At 38.6% G+C, this 16,487-nt stretch overlaps 1 protein-coding gene across 1 annotated transcript in view; it reads right to left on the bottom strand.

The window, feature by feature from the left end:
• The window catches only part of LOC125747061 (cadherin-22-like), a 214,818-nt gene that overhangs the window by 28,490 nt on the left and 169,841 nt on the right, over nucleotides 1-16,487 (bottom strand). Inside the window, exons 9-10 of the mRNA XM_049021785.1 lie at nucleotides 15,412-15,533; nucleotides 5,821-5,938 (exon numbers count right to left, since the gene is read on the bottom strand). Coding sequence (XP_048877742.1) covers nucleotides 5,821-5,938; nucleotides 15,412-15,533 — 240 coding nt within the window. The remainder of the gene's footprint in view (nucleotides 1-5,820; nucleotides 5,939-15,411; nucleotides 15,534-16,487) is intronic.

Here is a 16,487-nt window from a genome sequence, read left to right as displayed (position 1 = left end):
CATCGCAGGGCACACTCACACACCATTCACTCACACATGCACACCTATGGGCAATTTAGCGACTCCAATTAGCCTCAGCATGTTTTTTTGGACCGTGGGGGGAAACCGGAGTACCCGGAGGAAACCCCACGACGACACGGGGAGAACATGCAAACTCCGCACACATGTGACCCAGGCGGAGACTCGAACCCGGGTCCCAGAGGTGTGAGGCAACAGTGCTAACCACTGCACCACCATGCCGCCCCCCAGCCACAACATACTGAACACAAAATATTGTTAAGGTCAAGGATCAGAGCGATGCATTTTTCTAAACAAGAATGAATAAAGAAAAATGTATGAATGCATTAACATATACTGATTTTGAAGAAACCTGTCTCTCCCAACTTATTGATCTGTGAGAAGGCCGTGGAGGATTTGAAGACCTGACTTCATAGTAGAGGTTGCATCCAAGGCACATACATACCATCTTAAAGAATCCTATCTGGAAACTCATCAAAGTAAATCAGCAAAGTGCTCCTTGTTGAACCTTGTGGGATCTGAATGGGTGTACTGGAGAGCTCTTTTGTGGGATTTACAAAAAGCAGGCCTGTCATTTTCTCACATGGAGTCATTTGCTGTACATGATGACCAGCACATTTTGAAGTGGAGTTGTATTGCAGTAATGGACTCTGATGAATATTTTAATGAATGTATCCACATCTGGTTCATCTAACCCCACTCAATAGCTGAACTGTACAGTAAGGACAGGAAACTGTATAATCCTAATGAAGTTTCTCTTGATGTATTTCAAACAGCAAAATAATGTTTGATCAACCATTCACTATCTACAGAGTAAGACATAGTTGCGCTGTATTCCTATACAACTAAATCAAAAAATGAAATGCGTGTGTATGAATACAATAATATTTAAATTGTGACTAAATTATTTAAAATTTTACAGTATACAGTATTTATTTACATTAAATAAATAACCACACCATGAGTCTGTTCTTTTCCTAAACCATTAATTCTTTATTTTATTTTTACTTTAAAACGTATAACACTACTTCATATGACAAAGGATGACCTTTATAAATGTCATCCCTGTGACTTTTCAAGATCAATTTAATTTTGCTTCTTTCTGTAATAAGCTGGACTTGCAACACTATATAATCCAGCTCGATTCTTGACATACAATATACTCAATAATTTTAGGAATTTCTAACATCACACCAGTAACAAACCATTACTTTTAACTTTTAGGAAATGTAACACTAGCACTCATAATAATTACATCAAAAGATTTAATGAACGGGGTCAATAATCTTTGATTGTCAGAAGTCCCTTGAACTGATATCTGGATTGTTTTGGTCAAGCAATGCCTTATAAACAACTGTGAAACGAGGAATTTTAGGATCATACAAACTAAAGAACATGTTCAATGTGGGGCAGAAGTATCGCAGCACATGACCAAAACACACCATTTGTACAATAAAGTACGGAGGTGGCTTATTTTTCTGCAGAGAAGTTTGTCATCAGCCTGTCATTCAAATTAGGAACAATAAGCGGCACAAAAGTACCGGGGCCCACTGGAAGGAACTTTATTCTTCTGTCATAAGCTGAAGCTCAATAGATAATTCATCTTTCAGTAGCATTATGATCCCAAGGCCTGAGCCAAAATCAGGGCAGCTCAGGAACATAAAGGTGAATGTTTGCAATTCATGACCCATAAGGAATTTGTTGCATGCTTTGAAAATCTCTGTTCACAAAGAACTCTAATGAACCAGAACAAATCTGTCAAGAGGAGTGGACAAGCATTTCCATAACCAACGGACTGTATACTGTATATTGACCTCAAATGGGGTCATTTTGCCAAGCATGGCTCTACCAAACTGTAACGTGTGGAATTTGAATATATAAAAAATCAGGAGACCAGAAATAGTGACATGAGTTAGGTTTTTCTTATTTCTTTATCCAGCTGAATGTTGCAACTACACCATTTAGTCATCTTCATGTAGCCAAGACTTTGGTGATCAGATATCTGGGATCAAAACAAACTTCCATCATTGCTTACTATGTACTTTTATAATGTTTCTGCAAGTGTTCCAAACTCCAAATGCAATGTTTATACTTTAATGTCAAATTACAAACTTCACATAAATTTGAAATATTTACAAAGTACATTAAAATAAAGATGAGTGTAATGCCAAAATAAATATATAAGAAATAATTTATTTGCCATGAATTGCCATGATAAATAATGATATTGAATGAAATGTGTGACCATGCCCCAGTCAGTGAAAGTGTGTTTCCTACCCTTAGACCCTAGATGGTCAACTTTTAGTCTTTTGTATGATGCTGTATGACTAAGTATTATACATAATCTAGCATTTTTCGGGGGATGGGGGCTGGGATGAATACTTTTACAAGGCACTTTATGGTATCAGACGAAGTTAAAACTCCATCTACAGGCTGTCTGTTTGAGTTTGGACTCAAAAATAAATTAAAGAGAAAGAATTTAGGTCTGATATTATTGAATTATTGTTTAGACATTTCAGGATGTTTGAAAAGAAACAAACGTTCTACAGCTTTTTAGCAGTTTCCATGTGTAATTATACTCAGCCATTGCTTAAATAGGCACTGTTAAGGATATATTTAAGTGTTCCCTCTCTAGATCTCTATATATACACCCATCCATTTTCCTGAATAGGAAACCAGTCCATCAGGGACCAAAGACTGACACAAATAACATCCTCCCTATAGATAAAGACACCAATTCAACTAATCACATGGTTCTAGGCCATAGGAGTAAACTCACAGAAGCTTAACTCAACCTTATCATTTTCAGGTCAGAGTTCCAGTGCGGACTCTCAGTGGTGGTTCTTTCTACACATATATCTTACTGAATTTAGGATGCCAATGGAAATGCCTTTACTTACTATATTTCATGGAGACCTCCATTAAGAGAGAAAAATCATGTACACAATCTTAGCTCATTTGGTAAACTTGTTTCACTCTTAACTTGATGTTTTACATTTTTTATTAGTAATATCTTCTTTATTGCAAAAATATATGTTGGCTAAAGCAAGCTGCTTTAAACTCATTATATGTAGCCAATGAAAAATTGGCCTACCAGTGACCATACTTCTTTTTACCACTTTATCCTACGATAATAAATCACACAGACAATTAATCAGTACAGGTGCAGACTAATATTAATTACAGTAAATGTAAAAAACAATACTGCATAAAATTTCATTAAAAACACATGTACAGAAATGAAGGTAGACGGCTAAATCATATGGAAATTCTAACGATCCACCAAGGAGAATCTTTTTAAATAGCGGAGATGGCAAGATAATGGTGCCATGCATGCCTATTACAGACATAAGAGGCAGAATAACTCAAAATGGGGCGCTATCCCATCACAGGGCACACACACACCATTCACACCTATGGACAAATTAGTAACTCCAATTAGCATTTTGGACTGTGGGGGGGAAACCAAAGTACCTGGAGGAAACCCACGGCATCAAGGGGAGAACATGCAAACTCCACACACATGGACCTATGGCAGAATCAAGTAAATTGAGTTGCATACATGTATAGTTTTATAAGTTGTTGATCTTTATTCTAGTATGAATTTACATGCTTTACTGACATTACCAATGTTATATAGCAGGTATTCCTCTTGAGAAGCTTGAGTTTAGTGTGTGCTGACACATCGAGATACATGTGAAAGTGTAAAATGTGCAATCTTTTAATATTTCTGTTCAGTTTGACAATTTCGTTGCCAGCAGTCAAATCAAATGGAGAGTTATTGGTTCGACGAAGACTGGGCTGAATCACAATGTATGGAGTGTTGGCAGAAATCGTCCCCAATAAATGACGCCTCACATCCTTCATGCCCCCAATTTGAAAAATCGCCTTCAGGTTGAATGCCAAGGGCAGCTAAGAATGTTTTAAGAGGTCGTTTGTCCCAAGCACTATTAATCTTCAGCTATATGAAGCACTGTATAGTATTGCATTTTGCACTCTGGTATTGATGTGATTGACTACCTGCTACAATGGTATATTTCATTCTTGTCCTGTGTGTAATATATGTACACAGATGAGGCAAAACATTATGACCACCCCCATGTGAAGCAAATAATGTTGACTTAATGTTGACTATCTTGTAAAAACGGGCACGTCAAGGTCAGTGAGCTAACATTTGGTACTCGTAGTAGAAATCTTGAATGCAGAAGAAAGGCGGCAGGGATAAAGATCTGAGTGACTGCAACAAGGACCAGATCATTATGGCCAGACGACTGGGTCAGAGCATCTCTGAAATGGCATGGATTGGCAGGTGCCAGTCTACATTGACACTGCAGTAGTTAATACAGCTATAATGTATTTGTGTTTTCGAGCCAACAACTTAATATATTTTACAACATATATTATAAAAACATTCAGAACTCATTAAGAAGCATATTATTATAATTGTATTAAATATTTTTAAAGAATGAATGTAAACAGGCTAAAAAAAATCTTTTTCAGAGTGTAAAACGAGTGATTTTCAATGCAACCAGTCATATGCCGGCCTCAAACATTAACTAATCTCCTGGCTGCTGTGCTGAACTTGTTAAAAAGCTACTTTTAAAAAAATACAGGGAAAAAAAGAGAAAAGCCTTTAAAGGCAGATAAAGTATAATGAGTAGCCCAACCACGATAATGTGCACCTGAGATCCTCAAGTAATTAAAGGACTAAACCCATTCCAAAGTGCTTTTAAGATGAATCCACCTATTTGTTTATCTTTGTAAAGGCTTTGGTACATTTAGCCCTCAGACTGACAAGCTGAGTTCAGATGATGATCAGAAGGATGCAAACACTATAGCGAGAAAGTTAAGTGCTACTCTGCGACATGTAGAGAATCCTGCTCCCAGCAGAAAAACGGCAATGTGACAAAGGTAATTAGAGTCTGGGTGTGCTGTTCCTTCATTTACTTTCACTCCATTAGACAGGCTAACGCAAGTTCTCAGATCAAAAAGACTGAAAGGCAGGCTTTGTTTTTTTTCCCCCTGTTTCTTTTCACTATTGATTCAGCTTGCAAACATACGACACACTTCCATATCGCTGTGCATCCAAGCTTGGAGACACATCTATTGTCAGTTTCCTGGTGGCACCAGAATGTCTAAAATGAAATATCTATGATCACAAAAGCTGGCTGAGAGAGAAATAAGCGCTTTTTAGTGCACACAAATAATTCGAGCACAATTTGCTGCTGGGGTGTTTCCCTTTTCACCCTATTTAGAGGGTCAGTAAATACGTAGAGAATAGAGTTTTCTTACTTTTCAGTTTACATTTCAATTGTAATAACACAATTATAAGTTATTATTGACATAGACTGATCCCGTATTTAGTAGAAAGCAGTGAATTAAATTAATATGCTATTAAACCTGCCTCAAACAAGACAAGGGACCGTGGACCAATAACATTTGTCAACCTTTGACTTCCAATCTGCCATCGCTGCCCATACAGAATACAGCCATTCAGAAGAACCTTTCCCCTGAATTAAAGGAAGTCATTTTCCTTGTCTATTTTCAGTACTTTGAAAGGCCACTCTATTTTTCAAAAAAATGTTCTTTTATCAAAGAAGCATATATAAGATCCAGCAGCAGTCATTTTTCACACATCTGCGCAGCTACATCCTGTAAGATTCACAAGATTTATATCTGGCTGGCTGAATGGTGTAGTCTTTTAAACAGCCAGTTCAGCAAACATATAGTACAGGCACTAAGGAGAAGCAGCTATGTAGGCACAGCATGGTAATTATGCTCTGTGCTGAGGGCATCTCTTACCTTTGACGTCCCAGAGTGTGAAATGTCGGTTATTGGCTGCCTCGGGCACTAGCGTGAAGTAGAAGCGATGGCCCGACTGCGGCTCGTCCTTGTCCACCACGCTGATGGTATGAATGAGCTGAAAGTAGAGCAGATTATCTTCAGCACGTTTTAACCTCACATTTTCCTCCATCAACATACTCAGTGTTCAAATCACTCATTTCTTCATTCTATTTCCCAACACAGAACTACATTTAGATACTTACAGTATTTATTCATTTGTGCATTTATTTACAGTAGCTGACATAGTTATCCATAGCAATGAGAAGGCACCCTTGAGTCCCTGGAGCAACTAGGGGTTATGGGTCTTGCTCAAGGGCCCAACGGTAAATTAATTCTATCGACGCAGGTAGAATACTCCTACAACGTATTTGAACCTACGACTATCCAATCACAGGCACAGTGTTGAAAACCCACTGAACCAAACATAGCCCCAAATATTTAATTGCTACTTTCATTTGCTATGTTGCTATGCTGTTGGTTCAAAGCAAATAAATACCCCAGTTGAAATACCCTTTTACTAATTTACTCAAGCACATTTACCCCAGTGAGAAGACGCAGCTCTACGACTGAATGGGAATTGTGTACTACAACACTTAATAGCAATTTTAAAGACTAAATGAAGAAGGCAGATAGCATAACAATATATGAACGGACCTTGGTGACAAACAGAACACAAGAGAGTGAGTTTGTCATGCAGATGTCGTAAAACTTGACTATAGTTATTAAATCAACAGTTGATGATTGGATGACTTAACTTATAGTGGAAGAAAAAAGGTGACAAATGCTTTAGGTAATTGATTGAAAAACATTTTAAATGACCGATCTGCTGTCATTAGGTGGTTACCAATATGTTTGTTCTAAATTCGGACTGAAATCCAAATATCTCCATCGATGCCGTTCCATTTGCAGAGGACATTGTGTGCCACGCATATAAACAGCCACTTACAAACTCCTCCAGGGACAGAATGTTCTGTCAGTGTTTATAATATGAACACTCTGAAACAAGAAAACTAGTATACATGGCAGCCATAATCGTACATTTTCTGCCTGTACCACATAGGGTCATGGGGGTCTGGAGTCCATATTGGAAGGTACCCAGGACAGGATGCCAACCCATCACAGGGCACACACATCATTCACAGGGAATTGGAGAACCCAGAAGAAATCCCATGAGGACACGGGGAACAGCATGCAAGACACACAGCGCCAGGGCAAAGACTCAAACCCTGATGTCAGAGGTGTGAGGCAACAGCACTAACCAGCATGTCACCTCTCAACAGTCAAAAGTCAATTTGGGTGTATTTACTGTATGCATACTGTATTACAAATTAGATATGGACATTGGGTCATTATATGGCTGGCAGCGCTGCCCGTTCTCCTGCACCTGTCACACTAAGTGACACACAGGCCAACGTCCTGCTACATCCACTTTTCGGCATCTCTCAATCAATGTATATTATTTACTATGGACCTTGGATGTAGATGCGACCGGAAGTGACTCAATCAGCTGAAACTCGACATAAGACTGTATAAGAAATTCAAATTAAGACTTAATGTAGTAGGAAGCAGGGAAAAATGCCTAATAGTTACAAATGTATAAATGACTGTTGAAAAGAAAAGGCAGTATCTGTAGCGTCATGTTCAAATTCATAGTTTTAAGAACGATCTTAATGTGTATCCTGGAAAAGCCACCCCTCAAACCTAGAAAGACATTGTCACCCCATAATGTGGAAGATTAAGGAAGCTAAAAAGTGTCTCAGGCATAAATCTCTAAGTTTCCCCTCCATTAGACTTGATGTTAATGACTGCGATGACAAGAAACCCCCTTCTCTAGCGAAACTCTAAACACACCTGACAAAATGACGAACAAGAATAGATACCGGTGATTACCACCTGACAAGTCAGCTGACCCGCTCATACAGGGAATAAAAATGGAGATTAATTGTTTATTTTTCCTCAATTCATAATTCTCCATAATTACTGAGCACAATGGTTTTGTGCTTACAATACTTTGGAGAGTAATAATCTCTCACTGAATGGCTGAAACAATGAGGTTTTTAATATGCCAGGAAATACGGTTACCACTTCACATTCGCAAGAATTAGCGGCTGAAGATCCCGACGAATGTGAATAACCACAAACAGTATTTGGGTACCCCTAACCTCTACCCATAATCATCTACTAGCCTGAATTATAACATAAAAAGTTGCATTACCAATTTCCTAACAAACAGTACTGTACTGTACAACTGGATGTTAAATTGCTTTGTCATTTCCTTTCTAGACCTTTTTTGTATAAAGTGCAATCCACCCAAATTAAGCCCCTGTATGTACAAAGCAAATAAAGTACTGTACACACTGGGGGCATTATGTTTTGGACCCATTATTAAAAATGCAAAACTAACAGCACAGAAAATGTAAAAGCTGCAGCAAGAAACAAGATATTCCAACGTCACACTGATAGCTGACACATGAGTGAGGCTGGTTGTCATGTGGCTTGGTGGGCAGATCTGCTGCCTCATATCCCCAGGTGTGAAGGATTAATCCCATCCCAGCTGTGGAGTTTGCATGATCTCAAACACAAGTGTGGGGGTCCCATCAGGAGAGTACCCTGGCCTTGTGCACTAAGCCGCCCGGGATGGAATCCATTCCTGTCAGTGGTCCTATTGTTATAAGATAAATTCATTAATTGAAAACAAAGAAATATATAAGACCATTTTAAAGATTATTGCTTTTTCTACTGCTAATCTTGCCTCTAATTTCCTATGAGAGTGGATGCAAGCCATCAAATCATTGAATATCAAAATCACATTCCCATTGAATTCCCATTCGTCTTTGAAAAGTAGTCCATTGTGACACAGTTGTCCAGTCATTCTAAATATACACTGTTATGTGTTACATGTATTTCAGAGAATCCTAATTTTCTTAAAAATTACAGAAAGGGGGAGATCAATTTCTCAACATATCAACAATGATACCAAAGTTTTTGCATTAACGATTGCATTAACAAATTATTCATTTAGTAAGGTCATCCAACAAACACTGCACTGAGTTCATTTGCCATGTGTAACAAGCAAATAAATATTTCAGTAGACTACTCCCTAATTAGGAATCTCTAAAAAATATATTAAATAATAGTGCCTATTGTTCACTGTTACAGAGAACTGAATAACTGTGAACAGCAATTACAGGATAGAAAGTGAGAGCCATGCTGGAAACTGGCAAGGGTCTTTGTTAGTTTGTGCACTTTATCGAGTGACAAATGTGGCTCGACGACTTAATTGGATTTCTATCAGTCAGCCTCTTTACGGATCCTCATATCTAAAGTAACGTCACAAAGAGAGAATAACAGCGTTCTCCAAAACTACCCCAAAGGGCTTCATGGACCAAAGCTCTCCTGATTATATCCACATTCTCATTTGTAGGAATATTCTTGTACTCAGGCCTCACAGAAGTTGTACATCTAACACTCAGGAATATCAGTCCAGAAGCATTTACATTTTATTATGTACAAATTACAAATTATAATGGTCCAAAATGTAGAAATGAAGATATGTTTCTTATAATTACAGCTGACTGATTCCATGTTTCCCCCACCACATGTGTTTATAATGCAGGCTCAGGTCACTTCTGAATGTCAGAATATACAGTGCATTCACTCCACAGTTTGTTCTGTATAAAGAAACACATTGCAAGGAACAAAAAGGACAGACATTAAATAAACAAACAATAGAAAAAAAGCTAGCAAAATTATACAGTTCATAAATCAATAGAATTACCAACCCTCTATCATTCAGTCTAAAATCCAGTCCAAAATTCCATTTAGAAGTTACTGAATAATTTTCATTTATGTATCTGCTTTAAGATTTATTAAGAAATTATTTGCTATATTGTCTCTCCATAACGTGCAATGTAAACAAAAGCAAGATGGTTCATCTGCAAAAAAAATAAATAAGAAAAATACAGTACAAGAGTAATTTAATATCTTTTAAGTCCTGCATTTACTTTGCGCATGAGTACATTTTGTTTGAGGGATTGTACATTAGCCATCAGGCTTGTAGTGTCCCGTGAGGAGACTCAGCCCTTGTGATGTGTCACAGATCTCGACAGCAGACTCTTCCAGAGTTTGCGTCAAGCTGACAGGCCTCCTCTCCTGGGGCCACGCTTAGTATTTGCCTTTCCATGCTGCCTTTTCCTGACTATTCACCGCTATATGATGCCTGTCTCTTTGCATTTGGTCTGGCAAATACCACGACGTTAGAGAGATAACAGAGGTAGCAGAACGCAGCCCTTTGCTTTGTGCGTCCTGCTGGTCAGTGGAACAAAAGCCAGGTAAGCTGTGTCGGATAGCGGTGTGGGGCGTGAAACGGGAGGCAGCATGGAAAACAGAAACCATTGTGCTGCATGTTACAGGCCTCACCATTCCTGTGGTGAAGCTTTGGAGGAAACACATATAAATCAAAGTGAAACTGTAATCAGACAACTGTGAAACTGAAATAAAATGAATAAACACTTTTTTAATCAAATAAGGCTTCGTTGGCATATATCCATTTTTATTCCACCCATTTATTCTGGCTAGGAGCCTGTCCCAGCCAGCACAGGGCCCAAGGCACTGGTCAGGTCTGATTGGGATGCCAGTCCATCACTGAGCACATACCAATTCTAAAAGAAAAGCTAGTGCCCAGTTTAAACCTACGCAATACATGCAGATGACGCAAGCACCCCTCACACAGAGTCAAGGTGGGATTTCAACTCTCAGCCCTGGAGAATTGAGGTCATCCATCCATCACATACTGTACTGTATGTATTGACAAATCATCACCATGATACCAGGGAGCTTGTGCCATTAATCAAATATATGAAATCGTGCAGCCTAGAAATTATGCTTAATTTCTATCTATAATCCAGAATATCCCTAAAATGTAGTTGTCCCCTAAATCACTTTTGTTCTGATATTTTTTTTTTCCAAGTCAGGTTAACAATAAGATGATTATCTAAGTCAAATCCAAGTGCCCATTTTGAAGGCAGAAGCACCTAATTATTTTCTGAAATATACAGAGGCGACATTTTTATTAAACCTACTTAATGACAGTTGAGTACTTTTCAACTTGTTGTGTGACAGCAATAACGCCCTGGTTAACGCTATAAACTAATGGGAAAGGGCAGTTAATGGCAGCTGAAGACAAGACACTAACAAAACAATCAGGTGTCATTGGCCATGCAGCAGTGTGTGTGAACACAAGGTAATTTGTTCTGAGAGGCGATAGACTCAAATCATTTACGCAACATTTAATCCAACCTTATCAAAAAAAAGGACACATAGATTAAGAAACACCTTTAAAGGTACGTAAAAAATGATGTTGGACTACTGTGTAAATCTAGCTTGTTAAAATAGTTTAATTACCTTATTGATGGACACATTTGTCTCTGATGTAAACGTAAATAAACTATATAATGCAGTATATACTACAATAAACTGGGTGGGCACTTATTTCTTTTTAAAAAAAGTGTACTTTTAAGTGTAGTTCTTGTTGCCTTGGATACCCCCTGAGGATCTGAAGAAAAGTGTTTTTTGTGCACAGTCGTAACAGCTGTGTAAGATTTATACCCCCTACCTGGGTACATTTCCTGATTTTTTTTTTTCATTTCACCCGACACATTTTAGATTGTAAGTCGTCCATCAGTACAGGCCATTACGATTGTCTATGAAAGCAGGGAAATGCAATAAAAGGCAGGAGCACAAACATTTTGCAAATACACTCCCTCGAACATATTCCGAGTGGACGCAAACAACTGTGGAAAACTCATATACTCGCTTGGTTATCATTTGCTTGCTATAAACTATTCATGGAGAAAACAGCACAAGAAGTTCTCCGGGGAAAAAAAGGCTTTGGCAGGACCAAAGTTTATAAAGCAAAATGTTTGGCTTACAGGTGCAAGAAAGATCGTGTTAATTATACAAGCTTCAGGGCTGGCTGTTTTCTGCCTGTTATTGTACTGATTAGTTTTATGCCAAGGAACAGCATTAAAATTACATTTACATATTACCAACGATGGCTGTGCTGTTACCTCTGGTCTTCCCTGTCATTACATGCTATTGTAAAGTTTCTGAGCAAACTCAATGCTTAAACAGACTTGCGTAACTAACATATCTACATTTCACACATTTATACAGTCTGATATTTTTAGAATAATTTTGGGTTTCTTAGCTAGCTCAAGGGTATAACAGAAATGCCTCTCCTGCCAATTTAATCAACAGCCACTTGCTCACAGTTTAAGGGTCATTAAACATTATGGCACGTAGTGCTACTGGAGAATGAATTTGTTACTTGTTCTGGTGCTTAGAATATTATTGTACCCAGAATGACAAACAGACTTAACAATGTCACACATTTACCAGGCTGGGCAGTTGTGCAGGGCCAGTTAAGACTATCCTTACTTAGCATTGTCTTCCTTATGCTTGGTAACACACATCCACTAGGTTCTAACCCTCTATATTGTCTTCTAAACATTCATCGGTCACTTCCCCCATCAACATTCCCCTAGGCTACTTGCATCATTTTTTATGCATCATTGTGTGACATGTTACCAGTATCATAGAAAACAAAGGCGATTTTAAATGCTAATTGCAAGGAGGGTATATGGATCACATCATTTAAATGCTAACCCAGACATAAACCCCTTTATATGTTCATTCTGCAAGAAAGGCACAGCATCAACAGCATTTGTGCAATAGAATGGAGAAAATAAACAATAACTGAAACCAACTGCCCAGAAGGCACAGAAATTGTATTTTGTCAGTAAACCTTCCGCAGTGTGTCATACACATGAGCGTGATTTATTTTCTGTGTTATTTACTGCTTTTCCACTGAAATTCACCTAGCAGTTACAGCTTCTGTAAAACAGAACTTTCCCCAAGGATAAAAATGCATACTTTTCATGCTTAAATAAAAATTTTTAAGTGTACGGTTTTGAAACATTATAGATTTGGACAAGACACCAGTCCATTCCAGGATAAGTACACACACATACACACACACACACACACACACACACATTGGTGTACCTATCTAACTGCGAACCGTCCATTCATTTCTATGGGAAATCCCTAATCCCAATCATGACAGAATTAACCTCTACCCATCCCTAACCTTAACCATGAGTAAGCAACCCAAATACAGACTTTTGGTATTTTTACTTTTTTGATTGCATTCACAGATTTTTATAAAACTGAAGTTATCCAAATGGGGACTTCAAAAGATGTCCCCAAAAGTTGGGAAATTTCAGGTTTTACTGCACTTTGGGAACAGTTTGGTTCTCAACACACACACACACACACACACACACACACATTGGCGTACATATCTAAATGGGGACCTTCCCCCCTTTCTGTGGGTAAAACCCCAATCCTAATCACAACAACCTTAACCCCTCCCCAGCGCTAACCTTAACTATAAGTAACCAAACAAAATACAAGACTTTTGACAGCATTCACAGATTTTATAAAATTGAGATTATCCAGATGGGGAACTGAAAAATGTCCCAAAAATAAGGAAGATTCATGTTTTACCACACTTTCAAGACATTTTAGTCCACAAATGTGATATATGCAACCCCCCCCCCCACACACACACACACACACACACACATACACACACACACATACATACATTCAGAGATAACAGTTAACCTAACATCACAGTGAGAACATGCAATCTCCACTAACAGAACAAGTTGGGGATTCAAAGGTGCGCGACAATAGTTCTACCCACTGAGCATCATCCCACTAATGGAATGGCCCTTACATAATCCATAAGGGCTGACAACTATGTGCGCGACATCTTTTACAAGTTTTAAACATTGCTATATGCCAGCTCTGTTTTCCCTCCAAAAACATCGAGGGTCAAACCAAATTATCTCGGCCCTCAGCATCTTCCATCATCTATGTACTGCTAATTAAATGATGTTCTCATCCTTTTCATCTCCAGCAGCACTTAATTCTCAGAATGCTTCTGTAATAAGAGCCTTCAGGATTCAGTAATAGCAATAACAGCACCTATATTGACTGACCCCTTGGCTGCAATTGATTTAATCTCTGCATTGTTCATTAAAAAGATGGTGATCAAAGAAAAAAAAAGAAAGTAGGATTTAAAAGCAAAGCTTGGAAGAAAAGATAACCATGTCACAGATAAGATATTTTTTTTTTTTTGCAAATCTAAATTAAATGTGATTGCAAAGATTTTGTTGTATTTTGATTAATGTTAAGGTACTTAGCTCGCCTAAAAAATATTTAAATGTATTTTTTAATAGTTTTACAGACTTTGCATGCTTACTCCTAATAAATAATAAGCATAATTACATTTTAATGTTGTCTAAAATGACATCCTTTCAATTTAGTACACCTGTTACACTTTAACACAGTCCGCTACACTTTCATAAGCAATTAATTCTGATTAATTAGTGCCAGCGTGAATAACTGCAAACTTTGAAAGATTTCAGTGACAGACAATCTTGCAGATAAATGCACACGAAAGGCAGCAAGCTGTGCATTAGTTAAGAAAAGCTGGTCATTAGTGTAATATGTTAGGAACCTACAAAAGTACCAGCTGCTCAAAGAGTGCTTCCAGCAAGTAGTGCTGTCACCCACCTTGCTGACTTGTGAGTGCAAGGTAGATGTGAAATTTGTTACCGGTTTCAGTAAACTGACTAAACTGACTTACTCTGCTTTCTGTTTTATGTTCTGTTCTGCCCTGATGGCTGACCACTCTGTATATGTATGGTAAATTATCAATATGTACCGATAACACATGGTATTAGTTCATCTATCCATCCATTTTCCAAACCGCTTATCCTACTGGGTCGCGGGGGATCTGGAGCCTATCCCGGAAGCAATGGGCACGACGGGGGGGCCAGCCCATCGCAGGGCACACTCACACACCATCCACTCACACATGCACACCTACGGGCAATTTAGCAAGTCCAGTTAGCCTCAGGATGTTTTTGGACTGTGGGGGGAAACCGGAGTACAACATGGGGAGAACATGCAAACTCCACACACATGTGACCCAGGTGGAGACTTGAACCCGGGTCACAGAGGTGTGAGGCAACAGTGCGAACCACTGCACCACCATGCCGCCCCGTATTAGTTCATATTGTGCCAATTAAAAAAGCCAGTCCTGTTACTGCCTAATACTGTTTGCTGTTACTGTTACGTTACATTTTGTGGTGGACATACCTGACGAACTAGCTGCAGTGTGAACAGTGAGAAGGGTGATTTTAAAAAAGCCATTAAAAATGGTTAAAAAAATGGGACAGAGGGGGAGAGGGGGTTCACCACAATAAATTTTGAAATCCAGTTAAATATATTGTTGCTTAAATAACACTGCACAAGAGTCGCTCTGGACACGAGAATGTACAGATAAACAAAAAAACTAAACAATGCGCACACCACTGCGAACATATAAAGCAGCATTAATGAGAAGAGAGGTGTTGGGATTGCACATCAGGGACTCATCCGATGCTGCCTTCATAGCCTCGAGGGACCCCTTACCTGCCCAGGCTTGGCGTCCTCACAGATGGAGGTCTCATAGGGGGTGGCCAGTTCGGGGGGGTTGTCGTTAACATCCAGGATGCGGATGCTGACTGTGGTCTGGGAGGCCTGGGAATGGTTATCTGAATGGAAAGGAGGCAGCGCACAGTGAGGGAGATGTATGATAAAGTAGCGCTAACACAGTATTTAAAGATCAAGGTGCTGCAGCTGATGTTCAGGTTTAAATACCTTAAAAAGCATCTGACACAAAGTAGCACACAATCTGGATGGGATCCAAGAGTAGACATTCACACATGCAACAACAACTAGGAAATTCACATCATAGCACAATCCCTGCCTGTCCACTTCAGTAGCTGCTGTATACACATAATTGTGTGAAGCACAATGTGATATTTTTTAGAAAGAATTCCTCACCCCCAATGGAATTCTACAATGTTTTTTTAATTCCCTGGCATTAGCTGAAATTCCTCTTAATTAGAAACACAGTAGCTTAAGTGATTTTTTTCTACTTTTAATCTTTAAGGCAGTTTATTGTTAAATTGAGAAGAATATGTTTGCAATGAAACTCGATTTTACCAGCCTTAGCAATCAGTAATAGGTAAAACATTACTTTCCGCAGTTATATTCCTGGCAATGTACCATAAGTTTGTTTATTCTTCCTGAAGACAATTCAAATCCAGTGATAAATTTAACTCTAATGTTAGCCTGTCAGATATTACAGAAAGAGAGTCAGCCGGATTACAGGAGTATACCTGCTGTGTACCTTCCAGATATTCCACAAGTTTTGAACTAGCAGCATACTGCATAACAATGTCATACAACGCTTTAGGGAGTATTTGATATTCTTGAAAAAGTACAATTATAACACTTGGACAAGAGCATCAACAATTTAAAACTGATCCCAGTGTGATGGAATTTACCATTAATTAATCTTAGAAAATAAGAACATGCAAGATATTTCCTAAGGGGGAAGCCTTCTCACCCACTTAGGCCATCTACCGGTAAACTGTACTCGTCCCGCAGCCAGCAACCTGTGCAATTTCTATAAGTACTGGATGGATCCCCTGGAAATGTGA

Source organism: Brienomyrus brachyistius, chromosome 8, assembly GCF_023856365.1.
Source record: "Brienomyrus brachyistius isolate T26 chromosome 8, BBRACH_0.4, whole genome shotgun sequence".
Lineage (NCBI taxonomy): Eukaryota > Metazoa > Chordata > Actinopteri > Osteoglossiformes > Mormyridae > Brienomyrus > Brienomyrus brachyistius.
The sequence above is the reverse complement of the archived record's forward strand: the minus strand, read 5'-3'. Positions and strand labels throughout refer to the sequence as shown.